This window comes from Anolis sagrei, chromosome 3 (assembly GCF_037176765.1).
Source record: "Anolis sagrei isolate rAnoSag1 chromosome 3, rAnoSag1.mat, whole genome shotgun sequence".
Lineage (NCBI taxonomy): Eukaryota > Metazoa > Chordata > Lepidosauria > Squamata > Dactyloidae > Anolis > Anolis sagrei.
The window spans coordinates 234,798,455-234,826,291 of NC_090023.1; the positions used below are offsets into that span (position 1 = coordinate 234,798,455).

General features: G+C 38.3%; 1 protein-coding gene across 5 annotated transcripts in view; it reads left to right on the plus strand.

The window, feature by feature from the left end:
* NYAP2 (neuronal tyrosine-phosphorylated phosphoinositide-3-kinase adaptor 2) overlaps positions 1-27,837 on the plus strand; it is a 171,783-nt gene that overhangs the window by 49,813 nt on the left and 94,133 nt on the right. For all 5 annotated transcript variants that reach the window (XM_067465964.1, XM_060767861.2, XM_060767862.2 and 2 more), the window contains one exon: positions 26,509-26,810. In XM_067465964.1, coding sequence (XP_067322065.1) covers positions 26,509-26,810 — 302 coding nt within the window. The remainder of the gene's footprint in view (positions 1-26,508; positions 26,811-27,837) is intronic.

Below are 27,837 nucleotides of genomic sequence, written 5' to 3' on the forward strand. Positions count from 1 at the left end.
TGGGCAATTTTATCCCAGTACTTGAACATCCTGAAGTATCACACAGGAAATAATCTGCATTGAAAAAATTGTTCATGCAAAGTAACTGTTCTTTTGTGCAGGAGATGTTTTCTCTTTGCAGAAAACAGTAGTTTTCCACACATACCATACAACTTTTTCTATGCAGATTAATTCCCCTTGGGACAGGCAAGATTCTATGGATGGAATGTTTATTTTCTCCCACAAAATGGGGAAAATCTATCTTAGTTATTCATTCTTGAATGCCAGGATGATACAGCAGGGCTCTTTTTATATTCTTATATAAAAGTAGATTACTAAAGAGAGTTCCCACCTACTTTCACGAAGGTTAGACATGATAGTGGCTAGGAGGATGTAGTAGTTTGAGTGTGTGACTAGGAAATTGAGAGAACAGTCTTCAAATCATGTTACCTTTGGCGAGTCACTCTCTTTCAGCCTAAAAGGAAGGCAATGGTGAGTTTCCTTATTGCTTACCAAACCCTATGATACCATTGGTCAGGCACAAAGTGATTACATTATCTTACAGTTCTGCCAGGATCCTTCAGAAATCTCAGCAGCTTATGTAATCAGTTTGTATCAAGCTGTGGGGTCCCAGCCAAAGGTTTCAGTGTTTTCCCACCACCACTGGATATTTGGGTGGATGAGAGGGTTATGGAGAGTACGGGGGGGGGGGGGTTATAGATGAAGATCTTTGCACATTTTAACATGGTAATTTTGGGGCAAAATATATAAATTGTGCACAAAGGTGAGATTTAGGCAATTTAGATGACATTGTAGGACTGATAGGGAACTTATGGCCCTAAACAATCTAAAAACTCAGTTGCTTTCTTTCATCTATCTCTCCACCTTCTGATCTACAATCTATCTATCATCTCTGTCTGTCTGTCTGTCTGTCTGTCTATCATCCCACTATGATATTTATTTAAATTACAAACAAGTTAATAAGCACATATTAAATGTCAATGTATTTAACAAGTAGAAATATCCTGGCTTTCATTACAACAGTCGTATACCATTGCACACTGAATTATAGTAGTTTCAATTTGATGTTTTCACTTGGCATCTTAGTGCAGTTATAAGTTCCCAGCACATTGCCAGCATTGAGTTATCCTTTTAATGTACACAATATACGTGTTCTAGTATCATTTGGGGATATGATAGGACATTGAAATGGTGAACAAACAGAGCCATATTGTGACACCAACCAGATAGGATTATCAGGATTAATTTATACATTAACTGACAGAGAAGAAGAGAATACCCACCAGGGATATTTTGTCCAGCCCCAGTCTCCTAAACAGATATTTGTTCTGACTAACCTTCTAACCTGTAACCACTTCTGCTGAAACAAGGTTTATTTATTTATCATATCAGGAGTGAACCAATGTATTTGAAAAAAAACCCCACAAAATTTAAGAACTTGGCATTCTATTAAATGTTCTTTGACCAGTAGCTGACCACTTGGCGTGCCTCTGATGTTGCTATAAGAAGGTCCTCCATTGTGCATGTGACAGAGCTCAGGTTGCATTGTAGTAGGTGGTCTGTGGTTGCTCTTCTCCACACTCACATGTCATAGACTCCACTTTGTAGCCCCATTTCTTAAGGTTGGCTATAGATCTCGTGGTGCCAGAGCACAGACTGTTCAGTGCCTTCCAAGTTGTCCAGTCTTCTGTGTGCCCAGGAGGGAATATCTCATTTGGTACCAGCCATGGATTGAGGTTCTGAATTTTAGCCTGACACTTTTGGACTCTCACTTGTGCAGGTGTTCCTGTGAGTATGGAACAAGATAAGATACTGGTAAAAAGGAAACAACGGTACAATGTAGTTCTGAAATAGCTTGTACTGAACTCTTTCTTCATGGGACTGCTCGTCATGGTTCAAGTGTGCTCCACTTCTGTATGCAAACCCATGCTGTCATAATTTCCCTGTTCTCATCATGTAGGTATATATCTACACATGTTTTATGGGGAGGGAAGAAGCTGCTCTAAGAAGACTTTAATATTCATGTTTGTGACTGCTAATTAAACTTTAAAATTACTCTAAAATACTTGAAGGCATATGCCTTAATGCAGTATGCTGGGATTTATCTATGTGGGTCAAGTTACGTTTCAGTCTAAAATATATCACCAGCCTCTCCCATTTGAATTCTTTCACCATGAAGGAGTTTATTCCAGGAACAAAACAAAATAAGATATCTGTAAGGTTAATAGAGATCAGGACTAACAGGGAGAAAGAGTATGACAGACAACAGTCTTTAAAAAAAACACTCAAGAGTGGAAATAAAATTTGAGATAACGTCATCGCACATGCTTTGGGACAGGTGCCAGCATTAATTTTACAGTTTTAGCTGCTGAAGATTTGGGCACCATTTTTGTAATAAAAAATTCAACACAAACCACTCTACACTTTTTGCATGAAACGTTTCCTGGAAAGTTACAATCGTGTGTTAAATATTTATTAGTTACTTGAGAGACTGGACTAAATTCTTGGCAGCATTTTTAATTATTGAATCAACCTTCCAGTGAGGAAATAGTCATACTAGATGTTAGACAGTAAATGGCAGGGAAGTGTATGTCCCAAACTTGCATGACCCACATTATGCTAATGTCAGGAATGTCAGGTGGGTCACTTACAGGGAATGTAGGCTGCGGAAATCGACAGGAAAAATAGTAATGATTTGAAGTAGACTGGAAATCAGATGGAACTATGGCTGGTGGGGGCAAAATAGCCTCGGGGTATTGTTTGCAAAAGATGAACTGGGAAAAGGAAAAGATAAGCACCCTCTTCTTTCTCTCGCTCTCGCTCTCTTTCTCTCTCTCTCTCTCTCACACACACACACATACACACACACACTTGTTGACAAGCAGAATTTAGGAAACTGAATTTCAGGCAACAGCTGCCATAATCTGTTGGGTGTCTTGGGAGCCGTGATCCAAAAAGTAACTTTTAGAAGCAATGCTCAGACACAAATTGTCTCAGCAAACATGTTTTTACAAATCCACACTTGATGTTGCCTAGTTGCATCTTTATTTCAAATCATTTGACAAAGTCTCTGATTGCCATACAAGTTAAATTCATTAATCATCATTTTGTGGTTCGAAGAGCTGTTAATAATCAACTAGAAGATAAAAGGAATGCCTTATTTGTGCTTCTGAGTTTGTAATGCATTAGTTATAACAAAATGGCACATTCATCTTATTTTAAATATGGGATTACCGTACATTTGGCAAGTGTTACTTTTTTTCCAACTAAAGCCCCTTCCACACAGCTGAATTTATCTCATATTATCTGCCTTGAACTGGGATAAATGGCAGGGTGGACTCAGATAACCCAGTTCAAAGCAGATATTGTGGGTTATTCTGCCTTGATATTCTGGGTTATATGACTGTGTGGAAGGCCCTAACTTTGCTTCCCAAAGTCCCAATCTCTTGTCAGCGGTTTCTTCAGTAATCAAGCCCAGTAAATTGTTCTACACTGCAGTATAAATACATTGTACCACCTTACATTAAAATAACGATTCCAACGCCTGTATTTGAAGAGTTCTGGAACCAGCATGGACTAAACCCTCTCAGGTTTGATTCACACTGGATCTACAAATTGCAAGCAACAGGCGTTCTGGAAAACTACATATTTTAGGGAACTTTTAGGGGACATAAGTTCCAGGAGGGAGGAGAAAGGGAGCAGAAGTTGAGTAGATATTAGCCACCTTGAGTCCCCATGGGAAGAAAGGCGGGGTATTAATAAAGTTAACAACAATAACAGATAGTATGAAGGGTCCTAAAATCCTTTCCCACTACCAGCATTAACACAGCTGCTGCCAGATAAGTGCACAGAAACATTAAACTGCCTTTACCAAGTCAGATCTTTTATTCAATTAAGTGCAGGACTGTCCCCACTGAACCAGTATTCCAGTACTGTTTTACCCAGGGATGCAAGGAATGAACCTAGTATCTTCTGCATGCAGATTTTCCATCTAATCAATAAACTGCAGCCCTTCTTTAGAAAAGTAGATATGAGCCATCAAGGCTATTAAGATCTTCCGGGGGGGGGGGGCTGCTCTTGGTCCCCCCACCCTCACAGTCGCGCTTGATGGGGATGAGAGACAGGGCCTTCTCAGTGGTGGCTCCCTGGCTCTGGAACTCCCTTCCACTAGAGATACGATCTGCCCCCTCCCTCCTGACTTTCAGGAAATTACTAAAGACCTGGCTCTGAAATGTGGCTTTTGAGGACTGAATCTTTAATGAACTGTGACTACGACTACGACTGCAATTGTATTGACGTTTTGGCCTGGGTAATTGTAATGATGATGTTTTATTGTATTTTATTGTGTTGTTTTTAATTCTTAATGATGTTGCACCCGGTTGTATTTGTATACTTTGTAATTGCATATATGCTGTAAACCGACCTGAGTCCCTCGGTTGAGGTGAGAAGGCCGGTATAGAAATCTTCCAAATAAATAAATAATAAATAAATAAATAAATAGATACGAATGAAAAAAGAGAAGGAAATCATTTTCCAGTAAAGTTCAGGAACATCACCAACAAGAAAATAAGAAGCAACCCATGAAGAGGATTGCACATAATGACACAAATCGGGCAAGTAAACATGGAACATAGATAAATAAAAAGCTTGGCAAATCCTAATTCATTTGTCTTAATAAAAAAAACCTTAATCATAGAAAACTGGACCTTGGACTATAGGACCTTGGACTATGGGAAAGCTAATTCATTAGGTTAACAAAAAAAAGCTGATAGTCTGAATTTAGATTTCATAAGATTTTGTACCCATTTTTTATTATATTAATCACAATATAATCTCTATGGTGCCTAAACAAGTTGCAAACCTTTCTTGATTTGTGGAGAGATATTATTACTGACTGATTGTAATTCTCTTTCAATTTAAACAATGAAGTGAAGATGTATCTCTTTTTGTTATTTTTTAGTTTATGTAGAACGATAATTATGCCCCATCCATAGTATTAATTACTTAATTGGTTGTTGGGTTGTTTCATTTTTATTGACAAAAGCTTTGATAAAATTGTTAACCAAAACAATTAAATTAATGACAAATAGAGCACTGACACTTTAAAAAAACACCCTCAATAACTGGCAACTTGGTATATAAAGTTTGCAAATTATAGTAAAAAAAAATCAACACCCCAAAACTGGATTAACTTGTCTTTAGTCATTGTAAGTACCATATTTTAACTCTTATCAAAAAAGGAACCAAAAAAGGAATCATCTCTGAGTGAAGTGGGCAAAGGCAAGAGCTCAGTCCATTCTGGGAGAACCAGAATGAACACTGCTTCTTGCCTTTTTGAATATCTGGCCAGGAAAATTGTGTCAGCCAGGCACTACTGGCCCTCGCAGGCAGTACTAGCTCTTTACCTTCTTTGTGGAATAACTCATATCCATAGGTCATATCAGAATCCATAATTTTTGAGACCATGACATTCCCTCAACTTATATAAGAGGTTGACTTATTCACAAGTATATATAGTAAATTATACGCTTCAAATGGCCATCATATATCCATCTTGTTATTGAGGGTAATTTCTGCATAGCCATGGATAGAATCTATTTCACAAAGTTCTAGCTCCCACCCAATACAAATGAGTATGTGTATCAGTGCTCATTTTTATTTTCCTCCTGCTTTGCTCATAACAGTAATTTTTTCTGACTTTGTCCATCTTGTGTGCATCCTGGCGTATAGGAATTAGTCAAAGGAAAGACACATCTGTATTGATTTATATGTACAGTGACATACTTAGTTTGAGGATTCTCATAATACACACAAATAATTTGATCTTAAAATGGAGTCAGGTTCTCAGGCCCAGCCTCAAGAATAAATAAAGCACAAAACAAAAAGAATAAACTCCAGAACGGGAACTGAAAGATATTATGAGTACGGATACACAGCAGCACTTTATGGATCTACTGATATGACTCTTGCTCCACTAATGTCAATCTGCACACCAAAATGTGCTCCAACAAACATCCTCTCCTTGCTGCACTATACCAATATCAAACCACATGATCACACCAGGGCTTTAAAGTGAGCAGCCCCACATTTCAGCTGCCTGCAGAGTTCTGGGAAATGTAGTTTGGGAAGGCAAGGACCTCTGTAGCTGAGTATTCAAAAGGCTCTGCCCTAAACTACATTTCCCAGAATTCCACAGGTGGCAGAAATGTGGGCTGCCCTCTTTAAAGCCCTGGTGTAATAATGTTGACAGATTGGATGCAGATAGATTCACATTGAAATAATATTTCATGTCAAATAAGAGCCACATCTAGTATCTAATATGACCCCATCCATATGGCCTCATCCATCTTGATAACAACTCCTGAGCAACAGTCATGGACAGTCTTGAAAAGTTTTAAAATCACACACTATTTCTTTGCCATGTATTCAAAATGGGGCCTACAAGTAATTATGTAGTACTGTAATTGAACAGAGGATAGATGTTACCAGTTACAAATATTGGATTATTTGTAATTGTTTTTTTCAATAACAAAAGCATAACTTTCAATAACAAAACTTCTGCAAAAAGGCGGGGGGGGGGGGCTGTCCACACGATGTTCTGGCCGGTCCTGCATTAATTTGGCACAAACCAGGAAAACCTTGGTTTGTTCCGAATTAATTTGTTAGTGGATTTATTCCACGCCTTCCTGGAAGGTGCGGGATAAATCCAGTACTTCCAGGTCTGGACTACAGAATACTGCAGTCAGACATGATTCCTACAATTTACCGGGCTAAATAAGCCCGGTAAACTGTGGGAATACCCACCACCCCTCCCCAAGCCCCCAGTCCCCTTAGAAAAGTAGTAAAAACTTTTTTACTACTTTTACTACTAAGTAAAAAGGAGGAAGGAGGAAAATCACTCCACCCCCCCCCCCACCCCAATCTCCTGTTGTGTCATTTCTACGTATTGGGAGAGCTTGCCGAGGCTTCTAATTGACAATAGGTAAGTTTTTACTACTTTTCTAAGGGGTCTGGGGGCTTGGGGGAGGGTGGTACGGCCTCCGGACATTCTCTCGGGCTAGTCCCAAGAGAACATCTGGACACCCACTCCAGAAAGCATGCGCTTTCTGGCATGGGTGCGGACAGCCGCCCACAAACATCCGCATTTTAACGTAGATGTTTGTGGCATAAAGGGCTGTCTGGAACCACCCTAAGGTGTATTACGACCGTAAAATACTGAGGGGCATCTTTGCTCCTTATGTAATATAGCAGTAATGTCTAAAGATATGGTTTTATAGTTAAAGAGGTATGCAGCCATACTCTAACTATATGTATAAGTTTAGATCACTGCTTCTTAAGCTGTGGGACCCAACCCCAAATCAGGTTCCCTTCGCTCAATGTTGGGGATCACAAAATTGGCAACAGTAAAATGTTTCTGACCACCATCCATTTACACAGATCTGTTAGCAACAATGTGCAGTGTTTACAATGGACTCTACAGAAAATACTTTGGCTGGACTCCACAAAAAAGAGTCAGCCTGTTTAGTAAGCCTTGGAAATGCTGACTTATTACCAGTAAATATTTGATTTAATACATATTTTATATATGTTGGGTCATGTAGAATTTCTCAGATGGACAGGGGTAGCAAGTGGTAAAGGTTTGAGAAGCATGGGTTTAGATACTGTAAATTCAGTTAGATATGTTTCATACAGCCTTGAATAAATGGGTTTAGATAATGTTGCCAGTTACTTGAGTTAAAAAAACTCCCTTCCAGATCACTCCAGTCATGTAAGGGAATTCTGCCACAATAGGCCAGCAAATATAATCCATGGTCACAGTCACCCTTGGGAAAGAGGCAAGCATACCCAGCTAAGTAATGGCAACCAATGATGAAAAGAATCCAAGTGCTGAATAGATATGCACTTATAGTTCCAAACCAAATCTACTAAACCACAGAGGCTAGAATTGTGTCGATCACTTGATGTATCCTACGGAAGCAATTGGGCATTCTTGTCTGATGTGAGACATCTGCATTCATTTCAAAACCACTATAATGAAATTGTATATAAAGTGCCAGTGCATGTGCAGATGTACCCTATGCATAGATGTGCATGTAAATAGATGTTCATGTACATTTGGTTGTGCATTTTTGCTTGGCATCTTGTTACAGTCATACAATGATGCCATTCAACGGAAACATCAAAACATCCAGTTGTCCTCTGGGCAACGTCCTTGCAGTTCTTTCACACAGGAAGTGACTTGCAGTTTCTCAAGTTGCTCCTGACATGAAAAAAATTCAATGGAAGGACTGCCTAACACAATCCAAGTGTAACTCTGAATGTGGAAATTTTGCTCTATAACTCAGATGTAAGATGTCTGTGAGAATTTTATAGGACAACTAGCCATCCCCGCCACGTGTTGCTGTGGCCCAGTCTGTGTATTTGTGTTTTGTGTGTGTATATGTGTGTGTGTGTATTTGTGCATATGTGTATGTGTGTGTGTATATATGTGGTTTTGTGCATGCGTTGTAATGTATGGGTTTTTTTTTTGCTTTTTAAGTCTCTTCCATTGTATTTTTCAGTGTGTTTATGAGTGATGGTCACTCATTGGTCTGAGAGGTGTCGTGTGTCCAAATTTAGTATCAATTGGTCCAGTGGTTTTAGAGTTATGTTAATCCCACAAACAAACATTACATTTTTATTTATATAGATAATTATTCAGGCTCTCCCCTTTAAAATGTAGCTTATCAGCATTACAATGACAACAATGTGTATAAAGATCCAGGTTTAAATGGCTGTGTAGTTCCAACCAGTGAAAAATGTTATGCTCTTTTTCTGGTTCAATTAATGTGTGCGTAAATATTTAGCATCATTAATCTAACAAATGGCTCTCTTTCAGTTCTTCTGTAGTACAGCAAACTAGTCTTCCATCCATGAAGTGCTTCATAATTTGTGTTCTCTCTTTACTCCTTCTGATGTTTGTACCTTCATTTATCTTTGTGCTCTGCTGCATGGGCTACCTTCATTTTGCACTGCCAATTCATCTTCTAGGCTTTCCAAGTGATTTATATATTTTTTCTAAACCCTAGCTTTTATGTTACCTGTTTCATCTAGTAAATTCAGAGATGTGTGGATTTTTAAAAATTAAATTCAAGTTATATGTTGTTCTGATTGTTCATTCATATGGGAAATACAGACCTTTCTTACCAAAATAATAGGGGGAATAGGGTTTTCTTAAACAGTGAGAGGCACATCTGTCATGAGGTGGGATGACAATCAAAATATATTTGCCACATATACATTAACTTAGAGAAAACATTTTATGACATTTATTAAAAGACATGAGGCAGCAAAAGTGTAGTTAGGAACACAGGGTGCACTTACAATGTAGTTTGGTGAGCCTCAGCACTGTTTGACAAAATGTCAAAGACCTTGTAAAACTACAACTCACATGTTTCCATGGTATATAGTCATGTTGACCATTGACAAAGATTTTCAAATATTTTGTTTCATCTCTAGTTCAGAATGTCTTCAAGCTGGCTTACAAAAAGTATATCTCTTCAGTTCCACCAATGCAATACACTTTCTTTTCTTAGTAAACCAGCAGAGTTATACTGAATACTGTGCTTGACAGGCCATATTTTGTGCCAACATCAGTGAAATATATGGGAAGTCAAGCACTGTATTCTGGGAACAACTGTAGTTGTTTCTTAAACTTTCTTTTTCAGCCTTTCCACCAACATTGTAGAATATGTTTCTCTGTCTGGTGGGGAAATACCAAATGCTCTTTTCTATAACTAAAAATAGCTTTACTTACTGAATTTGGTCCATTTAAATTGATTTTTTTTTCAGTTCATTTTTGAAGCATTGGAAGTATGACTCATAGACTTAATTCCATTGCTTTCAAAGCAAAGTTTGGGTTGCTCAAAGTGAACCACAGTTTTCCTAATTTAGTTACAACAGCAGAGCATATCTTCCTCCTCAGACCTTACAAATGTCACTTTTCAGGCTACAGTTCCTAGAATTGCCTCATTATCATCAATGTCACCCATGATGGATAGTAGATTATGGATACAATAGCCTAAAAAAGTAACTTCCCTGAGTTCAGTACAGCTCAAATCTGGTGTGAGAGTGGAAATAAAAATGCAAGAGGAGGAAAGAACTATGGGCAGAAAGCTGGAAAGAGCAAACATGTAGCGACACACTGCTTTGTAGAGGTGTGCAATTTGCCCAAAAGGCATGCCGTTTGGGGGTTAGTTTTTGGCTAATCCCTCATTCTGTTTACCAGGAAGCCCCATGGCAGACCCCTACCTCAGGTGTAATGCAGACCTAACTCCATCCTCTCCAGTAGCTGATAAATCTGACTCTCTTGATCTGTTTTGCCCAGCTTTTCAGTTCCCTCCTCCCTGTTCTGTTTTCAGAGGATTGCATGAAATGGACCACCAAATATTACAAATCACTTTCAGCCAAACTGATCCCTGCCCAAGCTTACTGCCTTGGTGTGAAGCCTAAAACTATACAACTTTTTCCAAGGTTTTAATTTTTAATTTTTTATGTACAGCTAATTTTTAAAAAGTACTTATTTATTTATTTATTTGCAGCATTTATATTCCGCCCTTCTCACCCCGCAGGGGACTCAGGGCGGATTACAGTGTACACATATATGGCAAACGTTCAATGCCAAGTTTAACATACAACATATACACAGAGGCTATTTAACTTTTTCTGGCCGCCAGGGGAGCTGTCGCTTTCATCGTCCATCTGCGACACTGATGAAGTACTTCCGCATTCCCCGCATGCTTTTTTTGCTAGAGTGCTTTGCTGGAGTCTTTTTTATGGCCTCATAAATTAGTTAATTTAGCCTCCCCACACTTTAAGGTGGTACCTAATTTTCCTACTTGACAGATGCAACTGTCGTTCGGGTTGCAAAGGTCAACAACAGGTTACACAATTGGTTGGAAACCCACTCCAACCCGGGCTGGCTTCAAACTCATGACCTTTTGGTCAGAGTGATCTTAATGCAGCTGACACTCAGCCAGCTGTGCCACAATCCCGGTGCTTTGTAATGATTTTTTGTTAGATTGCCTGGCCTTTTCTTAGAAAAGTTGGTGACAGGTAATTTATTATTATGTCACAGGCACTTTTTCCTTAAATTTAGCTGAAACAAATTGGTTAACACTGATTGAAATGTGACATGGGGGTGAAATGAATGTCCATTTTGGTCAGAGAAAAATTCTCCTTTGCTGTCCATTCAGGGATGATATCTAATAGGCTTCATGTGTTAACTGTATCTGCTAGACTTTTTTTTGTTGAAATACATATTTAGTTATGTGCAACTTTTAAGATTTCATATAATTAAATAATAATCAGATTCTTTTTGGAAGGACTCCTTCAAAATTCAGAAATATTCAAAATGTGCTCCTTGACAAAATATGACAATCACTGAGTGTCACAAAAATACACATCAACATAAAATAAAAAGATAGGGAAGTTACTTTAGATTATAATTTTTCGAACTTGAAAATAGTGTGCTTTCTGCATAGCAGGAATGTCCAATAAGCTAAAAGTTATGCATGTGGTCAACATGGTCAACTATGAACATACATATTTCAGAGTAGCAGAATGGAGGTCTCCCTCTCCCCCTCCCGTCTCTCTCTCATACACACACAAACATCTCATGCAGAATGTAATAGAAGAGAAAAACAGATAGGGAGACTGAAACCTGTTAGTAGAAATTCCTACTTATATGTGACAAATATCATTAATTGACAGCTTAAACTTTACTCCTCTGAGTATGAAATATATGGAATATGACAGATATATAGTAAGAAATTGTTCACAGTGTCAAAAAGAATGAATCAAAGCTAAAGTTTTTTTTAAAAAAGATAAGAAAAAAGTTCTGTTTTTTCACCTCAGCTTTAATCAAAGGAAATGCATATACTGTACAGATATAAAAGAACTCTGACATTTCATTTTATTCATTGTGGGAATGGAGAAGACTTTAGGAATTGGCCAAGATCCTGTAAAACATTAGCAGTGTAAACCTCCACAAATTTACTTACACGGGGCAGTAGAAGTTACATTCTGTGCCCAACTGTTTCTACAGCATGTAACAACTGGGGGATACTGGGTAGCTTCAACTCCCTGGCTAATTATGAAATGTGGTGGTCCACCTGTTCTCATTCCAGCTGCTTTACAACATGGAGGGAAGAAGGAACAACCTCTACCCTACCATAAGTTCCCCTTTCTTGATGATGATCAAAAGCACCCGCAATAAGATTGGGTCTATCCCCATAGCTAATTAATAGTCAGGGATACGAAGTTCTATCCAGTGTCATTGCATGCCAGACTGGGAGAATTGTGTAAAGAGATCTGGATATCTCTTTCCACAAGGTCTGCAAAAGTATACATGCCAATATAATTTTTAGTTAGATATCCATCCATTACCAAATGGGCATTGAGAGCAAGTGAATGGCCTTTTCTACCAAGACATATTTTGGGTCTTTTCAGCTTTAGCCAGTATATTGAAACAGGTCAGATACATTTCAAGATATAGTCACTGATACCAATAGGTCAACAAAATTTTTAATAACTCCAAGTATGATTAAATTAGGATTCATTTATTGTTTGGCTATGAAAAGATAAACTAATGAACGGATTAAAAATTAAGGTTAAATATAGCCTCAGGATGCATCTACACTAGAATTAATGCCATTTGACATCTTTAACTAGCATGGCACAATGCTATGGGATTATGGGAGCATATGGGAGCTTCACGTTTACAATGTCTATAGCCTTCTTGGTCAAAGACAGCTGTGGCCTCACCAAACTAGAAATTCCATAATTCTCGAGCACTGAGCCATGGTAGTTAATGTGGTTTCAGACTCCATTTTTTCTACTGTGTAGATACACCTTCAGTGATTACAATGTAGACAAATGTGGAACTTGCCTCAAATTGGGATTTTAGTGCAAAACAAATATAAATCAGAGTACAGAAGGAAACATATTTTGGTCAATAGATTCTGTACTACTCTGCTCTGTATTCAGCTATCAAGACAGATACCTTGAGAACCATGAGAACAAGGACTTGAGAAAGCAGCTTTTTGGTGGTAATAACCTAATTATGTCACTCTCACAAAAAGACATTGAACCGATCCCTTTTCTGCTGTGTTCTTCAAGATGGTTAAAATATTTTTATTTAAAAATGTGTTTTGATATTAATCTGGCTATAATTTCACTGATCTGCTATGCTTTGAATTTTAACAGTTTAAATAATATTGATTTTCTGATTGCTCTTGTAAATTGCCATCAGAGCACTCATTTTTGAGAAGTGTGCTATCAAAATGCATTATATATCTCCACACTGAGTTTGAAAGGCTGAGGGTTTTGTTTTACCAAACCAGGAATTACTTCAAAGATCCTAGTATAGACACCATTACAGTAAAGCTGGGCTTTGCAGTAGTGAAGTGATTTAAAAAAAATAGCAGGGATTTTTAAATTTTATTTTTCTCAATTGGCTGTCTTCTGCATCTAATGATATTTCAGCAAAGATGGTGATGTCCATTTGCCATCTTTCCTTCATGCTTCCTTTCTCTTCTGAGCTTAGTTTCAATCACAACAGCTGGAAGAAAAACAGATAAATAGATTTCTGCAGCAACCCCCCTCCCCCCCCCATTATATATATATATATATATATATATATATATATATATATATATATATATATATATATATACACACACACAGAGAGAGAGAGAGAGAGAGAGAGAGAGAGCCTGGTATTCAGTAGTGCAGTTATGGATGCATAGCCTCAAGTTATGGATTTGTAACTGATCCATATTCATGAATCTTATGAGGCCAGATTAAACAAAGAATGTGCCTTCATTTGGTCATTGACTTTTCTCCCAGCAGTCAGTGAGACTGCATTGAGGAATTGAAACAGAGTTCTTGCTTCTGATTTTCATAACCTCAGTGGCTGATGTGGGGGACTGGAATTGGCATCATCCTAAGTACTGATCACTAGCTGATGAGACTTCAATTGCTCTTTCTAGCTGCTGCCTATTAAAGTAAATTTGGGGTGAAGGAGGTGAGCAGAGATATATCCAGCTCTTTTCCTTTCCAGAAAAGCTCCCCGCTTACTCTGTGGCAACACAGAAATGGCCACTTCCATTCCACTATTTAAAATATGTTGGAGAAGGGTGAGTGGATGCATCAGAAGAGGTAGAAGATACATGTCTCTGTAGCTATGTCTCCCATTGCATATTCTTAACCATATATATTTTACTGAATCTTCCTAGGAATCAGAAGGTCCTTGCTAAGAATGTTTATGAAATCAGGAGGGAGGGAGGGGGGAAGTAGGACAGATGTATGGAATGTGTGGGTGATCTATTTCAGTGTGTGTATACAGGTGGAGTACCCTTTACCTGAAATACTTGGATTTGGGAGGGGACAGGAGTTGGAATACCTGCATTTGCATAAGAACATATCTTGAAAATAAGACCCAAGTCTAAACATTTTCATATACACCTTATGCATATGGTCTGAAAGTAATTTTATATATAATCTTTTAAATAATTTTGAGTTTGAAACAAAGTTTGTGTGCCTTATCCTAGCTACCCATGTGGACAATTTTGGATTTAAGAGACTATGGAAGTTTAGAATTCCAGATAAGGCATGTGTATCACACTCATACAGAGAGAGCAATATGCAATCTTATGCATATTTACCCAAAAGTAAGCCCTCAATATGCTCAGTAGTGTATACTCTGAGCTAAATAGGGATAAGATTATAGTCTGTTAAAATGTTTTCCATATTCTCCAGTGATGCATATGATTGCTGACACAATTCCAAATTTGACTTGCAGGGAAGTCACCCATGACAAGTGAACTGTCTCAGTAAAGAAGAGATTCTGTTTCCTTGTTTATAGATATTTGGGGCATCTCAGAGATACTCTGACTGCATATATTTTCATAGCACACAAACTGTAGAACCAGGCTTGGTGATTGTCTTACCTTTTCTTATTAAGCAGTACTTGTCAGTCATTTGAGTGACACTAGTACTCTTCTATGAAATCTATCATTGCATGCTATTCTTTACCTGACTACGGTGACTGAACAATAGACATAAATTTAGCTTGACATGCAAAATGCAGCAAGAGGAACATCATCAGAATCATCTACAGAGATCAATATCCATATTATTGAGAGGGATAATATTTATACATGTTTGTCATGAAAACCCACTTGTCTAAGCAATCCATGGTCATATAGTTAGAAACCTTCAGTATTAAATCATAGCTATAAATGCAAAACTGCTAGCCTCAGTTGTCTGATAGCAAGTTGAACTGCATGTTACTGAATCCTTGGTCAGGAGTTAATGACCTCATCATATTGAGGCTGGGATTCATCACACATCATGGTGAATCTGGTGGGGCCCAGAGTGAGGGCATGGGGAATCTGTTGCCCTGCACCCTTCATTGCCCAGCTTCCCCCTCATCTCATCCCATGTGAGGAAACACCACTGCCTGGCTTTCCACTGTTGTTTCCTATGCAACACAGGAAACCTCTCATGTTGCCACCACTGCCTCCTGCAACACTTTGGACTTCACTTGTGGCACAGAGTCCCACCAGGAGTAGATCAACGTTGTGTGATGGGAGCCAGCAGGTTCCATTCCTCAAGTGAAATCAAAGTGTTTAAGATGGGCAGTTTTGCCTGTCCGATGAGGAAAAATGTTCAACTTCTTAGACAATTTATTTCAATACCTTAAATAAACTGTCGACTGACAGATAACAAATTCCAATGTTTAACACATTCAGCCTACTTAAATGCTTCAAAACTTCCTCTTCCAAAATTACTTTTCTAAGTGAACCCCGAACATAGGTTTATATTGTTAGAAACCCTCATATTAAATCATGGTTATAGCTGCAAAACTATTAGCCTCAATTGTCTGATAGTAGGTCCCACTACATGTTACTGAATCCTGTGTCAGGGTTAACTTTAATTCCTTGGACAATTTCTTTAAGGCAGAGTTTGTCAAACTGTGCTCCTCCAGATGTTTTGGACTTCAACTCCTGCAATGTTTAACAGCGGGTAAGATGACTAGGGTTTTTGGGAGCTGAAATCCATAACACCTGGAGGAACACAGTTTGAAAAACAGTGCTTTGAGGCATTGAATTAAATCCAGGATAGATTCACAGCTCTGCTGACACTGAAACCATCCTCCCACCAAAAGCTCTCCTGCTGTGATTGGTTGGCCTCTCATTTGTACTCTCAGCCAAGAGGAGGGCTGTTTCTGAGACTCCAAGCGGGGAGGGGAGAATAGGTGTGCTCAGCACATGGCAGCGTGGTGCGCATGCATGGGCAAGTGAAAGAGCATGAGGTTGGAGAGAGGCTTGCACCAGTGTGTCCCTTCAAAGCAGAGGGAAAAGCATCAATGCAACGTGGGACTGAGAGTGGTCCAGCAGCATCAGAAGCAGCAGCATAAGCATCTTAAGTAATTTATAATGCTATTTATTAGAAAAAGTTAGTTTTTCCTTTTGCTTTTTTATTAATGCGTCCATTCGAAAATGCATAAGGATGTGGGTGAACTACAACTCCCAAAATCATGGGTCAATCCTCCCCAAATCCCACCAGTATTCACAGTTGGCCATGTTGGGTCTGTGTGCTAAGTTTGGCCCAGAACAGTAATCAGCTGGGTTCAGAGCTCTTTGGATGTGGATGAACTACAACTCCCATATACCAAGGTCAATCGGTTACAAACCATGCCTGTATTAAAATTTGGGTGTTTCATGTATTTGTGCCCAATTTGGTCCAGTGAATGAAAATACATCCTGCATATCAGATATTTACATTATGATTCATAACAGTAGCAAAATTGCAGTTATGAAGTAACAACAAAAATAATTTTATGGTTGGATGTCACCACAACATGAGAAACTGTATTAAGAGGTCACAGCATTAGGAAGGTTGAGAACCACTGATATAGGAGATGTGGCTATGGATGCAAGAGCTGGACCATATGGATGCAACGTATGGATGCAAGAGCTGGACCATAAGGAAGACTGAGTGAAGGAAGACAGACACTTTTGAACCGTGGTGCTGGAGGAAAATTCTGCGAGTGCCTTGGACTGCAAGAAGTCCATCAGTCCATACTCCAGGAAATAAAGCCCGACTGCTCACTAGAGGGAAGGATATTAGAGGCAAAGATGAAGTACTTTGGCCACATAATGAGAAGACAGGAAAGCTTGGAGAAGACAGTGATGAAAATGGATGGAAAAAAGGAAATGGGGCTGACCAAAGGTAAGATGGATGGATGGTATCCTTGAAGTGACTGGCTTGACTTTGAAGGAACTGCGGGTAGACACGGCCCACAGGGAGCTCTGGCGTGTGCTGGACCATGAGGTCACAAAGAGTCAGAAGCGACTGAACGAATAAACAACAAGGAGATGGGGTCATAGTCAGCTTTCTGTATCATGCAACCATCCATGGCTTGAAAATATTAAAAAGAAAATATAAAAAGCCAACAAGGATCTTGCCGTTTCTATAAGGGAAACAATTTTACTACAAAATTCTATATAATGGGGTTTGAGCACCCATGGATTTTGATATCCATGAAGGGTCCTGGAACCAAACCTTAGTGCATACAAAACATCTGTATTTTTCAATTTATTTTTAAAATTCCCTTTCATTATAAAATTCCTACCTTTCTTGTATTTGTTTCTTTAACTAGAGATGTTTAGCTTATTGTAACTATATTCTTGATAGCTCTGGCTCAATTACTTCCACCCATCAAGAAAGATATTTTCCGGTTCTAGATTTAAGCATAAAGGATTTAAATATTCCATTGTGGCCATAACTATGAGCATTTTGTTATGAATAAAGATGTTCTATAAATAGAACTTGAGCGAGTATTTCAAAGAGAAATTTGAATGTTAGTGAACAAGACCCTGCAGCCTTTTAGCATGGATGAAAAGCAAGTCTGAAAGCTGCCAATATTGATGTACAATATTTGACGCACTTGTTTTATCACACTGAAACCAGTCATAGTGAGAGAGTGAGGGGTGCATGACTAATATTAGAGGCTCCTTATTCAAAGCCTTATGAATGTTCTCCTGAAGCCTTTAATTATGTATGATTGAGGAATATGTGGACTTGTGTAACATATGATCAACTTTCAAAAATTGCATAGATTTTGGAGAAACTGGAAGGAATGGATATTATGTATGAAATATGGTGATAAGTTGGGGCTGTATGTCTTGACAGTGCTTTATGACTGATTATTAATACTCCACTGGGGGAAAGAACAGACGTATGTTGTTTTCTTTAAGAGTGGAAAAAGGAGAAATGAATAATTGTGTTTCACAATGGTTAAGTTAAGTGTTTGCCAGGCCAAAGATATTAGAAGGTACAATCTATTTCCTGTTTCCAAACTCCAGAAGCTGAGAGCATGTGGGTTACGTTAAGTCACTTAATGGAGTTATGCAGACATGAATCAGGACATAAACTGTACAGTTAGTAGAATAGTTTGGGGAAATGAGAATAAACAGTGGGAGATATTGTGTTCCCATCATTCACCATAGTATGGGGAGTTTTCCATTTGAGTGGGCAGAATGGACAAGCATACAGATGCAGAGTTGTCTGTTCTGCTCCAAAGTAACACAAGATATGGGATTATTTTAGGTAGTGCCATTTTGCCAGGTTGTCTTTTGATCTGCCCACCCCACTTCTGAGTCTATTTAGGTACTTCCAGGTTTGCCCCTGGAGGAAGACCCTCACAGAGGGCCATCCAGTTAGGATTTCCTGATTTAGCTGCCCAGAGGGATACTCTTGCTGTTGCTGGAGGGACGCCAAGAGGAGTATTTGGTATTTGGATGAAAAACTACCAAGGAATGCCCAATTATATATTTCTTAGGAAAGCAATATCAAAGTCACCTGAGTAGTCTTTGCTTAGGATGATCTTATAAAATTAATAGGATCACTACAATACACATACAGAAAGGGAGAGAGGCATCTCATCCAAAGTCCAGTATTAGATGAGTTTATTAAATGTACTTTTTTTTGTCGTGTCAGGACCGACTTGAGGAAACTGCAAGTCACTTCTGGTGTGAGAGAATTGGCCGTCTGCAAGGATGTTGCCCAGGGGATGCCCGGATGATTTGATGTTTTTATTATCCTTGTGGAAGGCTTCCCTTATGTCCCTGCATGGAGAGCTGGAGCTGATAGAGGGAGCTCATCCACCTCTCCCCAGATTCGAACCTGCGACCTGTCGGTCTTCAGTCCTGCCGGCACAGGGGTTTAACCCACGGCACCACCAGGGGCTCCTTTTATTAAAATGTGCTTCCAATGGACAACAAACCCATTCTGTAATATGTGGTAGAGATTGGAGGAGTTAGACTGCCAGGAAAGTTGTGATGGGCACATGCTCATTATGTTTAAGCTGGAGAGAGAAAAATTACTAGGATCCAGTGTTTCATCCCCATCCCAAAATCCATTTTTAATTACTTTAGTCAGTATATCCTTTCAGTAACAGTTCAGTTGCTAAAATAGGAGCATTGGTTAGATTTAATCTTAATCCTATGTAGGATGTCACATTATACACAATACCATTAAAATAACCTAAATTAAACTGAACGTAAATTCTGGGACTAAGCACCATTCTTTGTCACTGAAAAAGGATTAAGTGTGCATTCTCTACATGTGCCAGTCTGTATGCGCATGTGTCTGCCTGATAAAAGTTGTAACTCACTTTAGAATACAGTTGTAATTTATAGCACAGTTATATTTTATAGTTGCAGTATACGTGCAGCTGGTAGGACAGACATCCTCTTCATTTGCATCCTCCATCTTCCATTATTAGATTTCTTCATGGGATGAGAAAATCTTATTTGAGTGGATAAAATAGTGTAGCTTCAATCTTTCAGCAAATTCCGATTTACAAATCCAATTTATGCTAATCTTGAAAGCACTTTTTAGATACAAAGTGAAAAATATGTCAGTGTATGTATGTGTGTGTTTAATTTATTCTATTTATTCTTAGGTGGAACAGAAATTCAAAGTCAATTCAGTCCTTTATCCTCAGATGATTTGACATAAAGGGGTGTGGGGAATGTGGTAATTAGATGACATAAACATTCACATGTGGTTAAAAAGTCTAAACTGAAAACGCTGGGCACAATCCACTAACACGTTCTGTTTTCTTCAATGGGTATCAGTAGAGTCCACACAGAAGAATTTTTGAATGGATTGTGCTCTTTGTCTTCTGAAGTGTGAATGTGCTAATTAATGTGGATTAAAAAATGCTGTTTATGGCACTTCTCTCATTAAAAAAATCATAGTGCACCAAGCAAGGATAATTCAGCATGTGCATTTCTGTGCATGCAGAGACACACACAGTTTCCTTTCAAAAGAACTGGAGTTTGTGTTTCCCTTTTACATAAGCATAAGTAAATCCTCAGCTTGTCTTTGAGAGATCTGGTGCTTAGAATGGATATAAAACAAACCTGAGTGGTCGTCATCATGCTGAGAAAAAAAGGAAAGGGGAGGGGGAGGCAATTGTAACTTTTACTATCAAAGAACACCGTTTCCAAATTCCAATTTGACAGGGATAGTCCCAGATAATCCACTGTTGTCCCACTTTTGCACCTGCTTTTAAAATTTGCCATTTTCTCTCTCCTAATTCCCTTTTCCTTCTTTGCCCTTATCTTACTTCAGTTCCTATAAACCAAGTTCAAAGTGCAACAGTAGTTTGCACTCAATTAACTCTATATAGGAGAGAAAAGGAATGGTAGAATTTAGCCTTCCCTAGGGTCCTTCTACACAGTCATATAATCCAGAATATCAAGGCAAAAAATCCCACATTATCTGCTTTGAACTGGGATATCTGAGTTCACACTGCCATATATCCCAGTTCAAAGTGGATAATGTGTGATTTTATTCAGCTGTGTGGAAGGGGCTCTAATTGGCTGAAGCAAAAGCAAACTGCTGCAGTCTCTCCTCGGTTGTGGATTAAGGGTGTGGAATGTTGATTGGGGTCTGTTTTATGATATTGTCATGTTGTGTTGTTGTTTCTTGCCCACATCTCTCCATGGATCAAGGCAGGGAGCAGCATATTAAAATGCAATGCATACCATTGGTTAAAAACACATAACACATAAAACAGTTATAACTTTAGTTTAAACTGCCCAACACTCAAACCATTATACCATGTTGGTTCTATCCAGATTATTTCATTGACTGTTAAGGAAATTACTTTCATATCTTTTTGCCGTTATTATTGCTGTTATCATCAGGGTTCCATGCGGTCAGGCCAGCCACATGACCTTGGAGGCATCTAATGACAACACTGGCTCTTCAGCTTAGAAACTGAGATAAGCACCACCCCTCAGAGTCGTACTTGACTACACTTAATGTCAAGGGGAAACCTTTACATTTTATCATCAGGACAGAATGTAATCCAAAACAGAATTCAGGAAATTTACTTTTTTGGATTACAACTATGAAAGTTGAATTACAAAGCCCAAATTGAACCCAAATCAGATGTTCAAGAGTTGTGGATGAAGTATATGACTTGAAAAGTTGATACTATGACTTTTTCATTCTGAAACATCCTTTTATTCCCCTTTCCCTGTTCAAAATAACTTGTTTCTGCGCTGTCCTTTGTGCATGTGATTTAGGTTGTTTAAACCTGACCAAGCCCAAATGGAAACCTCTCAGGAGAACAATCCAAATGTGTATTTCTGTATACATTAATAAGTTGTGCAGCATTTTTGAAAACTCATATAATAGAATTTTGAAATGAGCTGGAGCTTATCATCTGAATAGTGAAGACCATAGACTCCTTTGTGTCAAAAGTAATGGAATGAGATCATCCCCACAATCACTTTTACTAGCGATCCACATTTTCATGTACAGAAAAGTGCTCATAAATCTTACACTGTCTCCTGTAATACAAAACAGACTAAGACCAGTCAGAACTACTATTTACTGTTGGGAGTTCAGCTAAACTCTTTGCATCATCAGGCAAGAACAAATTAATGTTATATAAAACAAAGGATATTACACTTCGCAAAATTCAGTTTGACTGTTAGTGGTAACTGTAGGAAATGGAGTTAAATATAAAAATATCAGATAAAATAATATAAACTGGAAACTTGAGAGAATAGGGGAAAAAAACAAAAAAATCTATAGTAGAAGAAAAACCTGGAAGCCCACAGGGAGATAAATAATTAAAAGTCAATTTGAAAGCACAAAACAAACCACAACAAATTCACCAAATAGACAGAACATAAATACATCAGGAGAGTCCTTCTAATCATTCCCAAGGGCTGAGAATGGCCAAAACTGCAATCTAACCACCTTATCACACGAGAAAGGCCCCCCTGCAGTTTCATCAGCAGATGTGGTGAAACGGCAGGTGCAAGGGGTGTCTCCATTGCCCCACATGCCCCTCTGGCGTGGCAACACTTCCCCTAACACATGGAGGAAGTTTCTCTCAAACAGAATAGAAGCCAGCACAACATAGGAAGGCTCCCATATTTGAGAGGAAGCATCTAAGGACGCTTCCCCCGGTTGGGAGCAGGGCCTCTGCTGGAAGTCATGTGCGATGGATGGCGTGGGGCTCCATCCCCAAAGAAGGCTGGAAGTATTATTGGATGTTGAATTTGATAGGTGTGATACAGTTGTAATATGTTTGAAGACCACACTGAACACTCAGGTTTTTTTTCCCAAAAAGAAATGAAAACTACAGAGAAGTGTTAATTTCCTCCTTGCCAATTCCTCAATGCCCAACTTTCTTTCTAGCAATTGCAATATGTCAAACTAATAAGAAAAGACCTGTTTTTAGATAAGATATTATCTAGGATAACATGTAAAGTGTGACTTTTAGGCCATCTGCAACTCACCAATATCCACAGTACAACTCCATATATCCCAAAGCCACATTGCTGGGGGGGAAAATCATCCTGAAAAAATCAGCTACCCTCTGGACAGCTAAACCAGGAAATCCCAACTGGATTCCTCCCCCCCCCCCCCAAAAAAAAAAAAGGTCTTCCTCCAGGGGCAAACCAAGAATGGGCAACTTGGAAGTCCCTGAGCAGACTCAGAAATGGAGTGGGCAGATCAAAAGACAATCTGGCAAAATGGCACTACCTAAAAGAATCCCACACCTTTTGTGACTGTGGAGCAGAACAAACAATTCTGCATCTGTATGCTTGTCCATTATGCCCTGCCTCACGTACAGAAGAAGAATTGTTTATACTAAATTATGCAATGCTTTTGATACGAAAGAAATAAAGCCTGAAAATGGAGGATGACCGCTTCAGACCACCCCAGGAAGCATTGCTTTTATATTTTGAGGCTAGTTTTATTTATTGTGACTATGAGTAACTGCAAGGTGTAACTATTTGTATCTGAAATAGCCCTTTTCCAATAATCCACAAAGGTCAAAGGGTTTGGAAGATGTCATAAGATAATTCCCAATTCTTTGCAGTTTCCCTTTGCATCTCTAGTAAAAAGATGATATTTCAAATGTGAATCAAAGGATTGGAAAAGTTGCCTTCTTCTGAAGCTACATGTTTCAGATTTCTCCAGGCTGAGGTTCTGGGAGTTTATAATCCAAGATTTGGCAGTGTCTAAATGTTAGAAAATCCATCTCACTACCTATGATTTTCACCATTCAGTTCCATTTAGTCTATGATTGATGGTAATTGTTTCAGACCACTGAAGGGTAAAGCAGAGAAAAGATAAATGACTATGCTTAAGGTTTTTATTCCACATTGGTCCCTTTTCATAAATATGTCACGTTTATACAAATAACATCTCCTTTCTAATATTTCACAACTGTTAGATAAAAATTGCCACAAAGGAATCATAGACAGATTTTTAAAAGTACTCTGTTGGATACCATTTACATTATATGCACTAAATATGTTAGGAGAAAATTGAACCATATTTTTTGAACTGAATAATATGCATTTCTCATTCTGAAGTTTTATCAGAGAGAATACATAGGTAATTAGATTTTGTTTTTCTTAATGCACACCAATTCAGTCAATACAGTGTTGTACCTCCCTCCCAATATATAGTCCAGTGGTTCTCAACCTGTGGGTCCCCAGATGTTTTCACCTTTAAGAAATCTCAGAAATACTAACAGCTGGCAGGGATTTCTGGGAATTTTGGCCAAAACACCTGGGGACCCACAGGTTGAGAACCACTGATATAGTCAATAGAATCAAAGTAGTCCCTATCGACCCATTAATTTGGTGTGTGTGTGTGTAAGGCAGTGGTTCTCAACCTGGGGTCCTCAGATGTTTTTAGCCTTCAACTCCCTGATATCCCAACAGCTCATAAACTGGCTGGGATTGCTGGGAGATGTAGGCTAAAAACATCTGGGGACCCCAGGTTGAGAACCACTGGTGTAGGGGGTGGAAATGTACTTGTGAAGTCAGTATTATTGTATTGTCTTCCTACATTCCATGTTTTGGGAGGAGTATGGGTAGGAGATGGGTACTTTTATTTTTAGCCCAGAATAAGTAATGTTTTGGGATTGTATCACTCTGCGACAGGAATATTCTCAAATTTGACCCCTGGACTGCAGTTTTTGCTTAAACTGAAGGGTACAAACAAGTTCAGTTATGCCTTGATTAATGCCTTGACACTACCAGTTTTAAGTGAAAAAAATAGGCATTTCAGTGGGGATTCTACTTGTTTCTGCCACCAAAGTTGTTCTGGTTGGGTAAACATGAGTTTTATGAACCTACTATGTCTAGGAATCTCTTTCAGTCAGTTTTGCCCCTCCCCTCTCAATCAGTGTGTATGTATGTGTGTTTTAAATGTATGATATAATGTATATATCATACTGAATTGTTATTCTACTTCTAAATAACTATAGATATAAAACAGAACACTGATCTAATCCCATTTTATCTGACTTTATATCCTGAATTAGTTACAATACAATACAAAGCAGGCAATATCTTTTAAAATTCCATAGTACTGCTAGAGTACACGCATCTATTACATTATTCTGGATTATTTTGAGAGTTGCCCCATCAATACTAGTATAGCCTCAATTAAAATATTTCATATATGACACCACAAAAATTAAATATTATGTATAAAAACAATCAGAACAAATGTTGGAAATGTGGCAGACAGGAAGGCACATTTACCACATGTAGTGGACCTGCAAAAAAAGGCAGGAAATATTGGAAAGAGATACAGGAGACATGTCAGTTAATACTGAAAATAAAAATTCAAATGAAACCAGAATACTTCTTCTTAGGCTTAACAGATATGGGTATCAAATTGGATTCAAACAAAGATATTCTTTTCACCTATTTGATAACTGCAGCAAGGATAGTACATGCGAGGAACTGGAAAAAAGAAGAAATACCTCTTAAAGACCAGATAGATAAAGTTCTGGAAATTATGGACATGGATAAATTAACATTTTTAATGAAAAAAACATACAGGAAGACCCATTAATTCAACAGACTGGCAGCTATTTAAGGACTACATGAATACGGGGAAAAGGAAGACTACCAACAAAAGCTAACAAGAGACTGTAAGAAAGTAAACAATTTGGCCGAGAACAAAAAAAGGGGAAATGCAGCATAGCTATTATGAGAGACCAAAGACTACAAATCAATGCAGAAAAGATTAGAAGACAAGATATCCCCCTACCTCCCTTTCTCTTATTTTACCCACCCCCAAATCCCTACTACCCCACACCTTCTCATACCTTAAACTCCCCTATTTATCCCACCCTTCTATTTCCCACTTTTTCTGATTGTTTTTACCTTATTCCCCCTGGGGGAAAAATCTAATAAAGATTATCTTTTAAAAAATCAAAAATGCAAAACCTGAATCTGCTTATTACTTAAGTATAACTAAGTAATGTCTCCTGGCCCAACTCACCCCCAACCCGCTTAAGAGCCAGCAGCCCATTTGGACAAAGAAAGTCTGTTCAACTTCTGAGTTCAAGGAAAATTATGCTTATATCTCTTTTCACCAGTAAGCAAGGATGTGACAAGGACTTGTGATGGGGTCTTCCTCTTTGTGCCTCAATGGGAAACTATGACCTCCTTCACCCTAGCTGGATGCTGGCTCTTAAGGTGGGCTGGGTGGCATTTATGTAGTCCTGCAGTAAGACTACATATGCTCATTGAGTACAGAGTAGTTACAGATCTGTAACTCTATGTTACGAATCTGTAACTGAAATATGGAATGCCAGTCATGCCTTATTAAACTATCATGTGCATATAAATAGCCTACAATGATTATTCATATGTTGTTCTTTAATAAGAAGTTTTCAAATGTAAAAATGAAGTAAACTGGAACTATTTTTTCTTCCAAAATAGTAAAACAGATATTATGAGTGGTTTAAAACTATGTCTTGAAAACACCATTACATTTCTGAGTCAGAGACTGTACGCAAGCTGTCAAAGCGATTCTGTAATTAAGCAATAGATCACATTTGTTAGCCAATCAAGAGGTTTAATATTTCTATATCTATATCTGTTTTATTTACAGCTTAGGTGGTGAAGTGGTGAGAGGAAATGAAGGAAGCTATGTGGGCAAACACTTTCGTATGGGATTTATGACAATGCCTGCACCTCAGGATAGACTGCCGCATCCTTGTTCCAGTGGATTTACCGTGAGATCGCAATCTCTTCATTCTGTTGGAGGTACCGATGATGAAAGCAGTGGCTGCTCTCGAAAACAACCACCACCGAAACCGAAACGAGACCCCAATACCAAATTAAGCACATCATCTGAAACTGTAAATGCTGGAACCACCAGTAAAAGTGGAAAGCTACCAGACAGAACTGAAGGTAAATGTTCTATTCATATTTACTTCTACAGATTAGTATGAAATGTTTGGATTCAGCACAAAATCTTTATTAGGACTTGAATACTCACAAATTTCATGACATTTCAATTGGTCCTAATAAAGGTATTGCTCCTATCTGTTTGTTTCAAGAGAAACTTAGTGAAGTATTAAATCTCCAGAGAAGTACGTATTTGAGCCAATTTTTTTTTGCTCAAATACTAGATGTACAGTCCTACTTTTTTGAAAAGTGCCATTTTAAGTGCCATTATCTCATTGAGTGTGATAGTTTAAATATGTACTGTGCAAATAAGTCATTCCTTCTACAACCTCTTTCTCCAAAATGTAAAAATGTATTAAACTCCCTCGTCCCTGACAAAACCAAATAAAATTCTATGCCAATTTTGAATCCTATTTTATTTTAAATCTTATTTTTATTGGCAGACTTAAGTAGTAGTATCAGAAAAGAAGTAAAAAATAAATTCATAAATGGTTGCATTTTCCAGTCTTCTCAGTGCTGTATGATCATATATCACTGTTCTAATTCAAACCTTGATTTTGTATGCCTTTATTGGCTATATGTTTCATAACTGCCAAGATTTCTTAAAAGACCCTCAATTCAATATCATACAATAACATCGACTCAGTGTCAAGTTCAAAATCCCCTCTCGCCATGCATCTTGATTCTTGCTAGGTGACCCTGTGTCAATCTGTATCTCTTAGCCTCAACTAACTCACAAGGTTGCTGTGAGAGAGAAAAATAAGAAAAGGCACCTGCCATTGTCAAAGTGAACTGCTTGCACAAATGTGAAACATTTCCAATCAGAGTGACAGAAGTTTTTAAATAATGATTCTTGTTGGCTACACTCTGATTTGGCTGATACCCTTGCGTATTTTGGTGGTAACAGAGATGGATCAATGTAAGCTTTTTACAATGCTTTCACATCCACTTTTTACAATCAAACAGCAACATCTCCTCCAGCAAGTGAGTGATGGCCATATATGCCTCTTGCCCAGTTTCAGTTTATTTC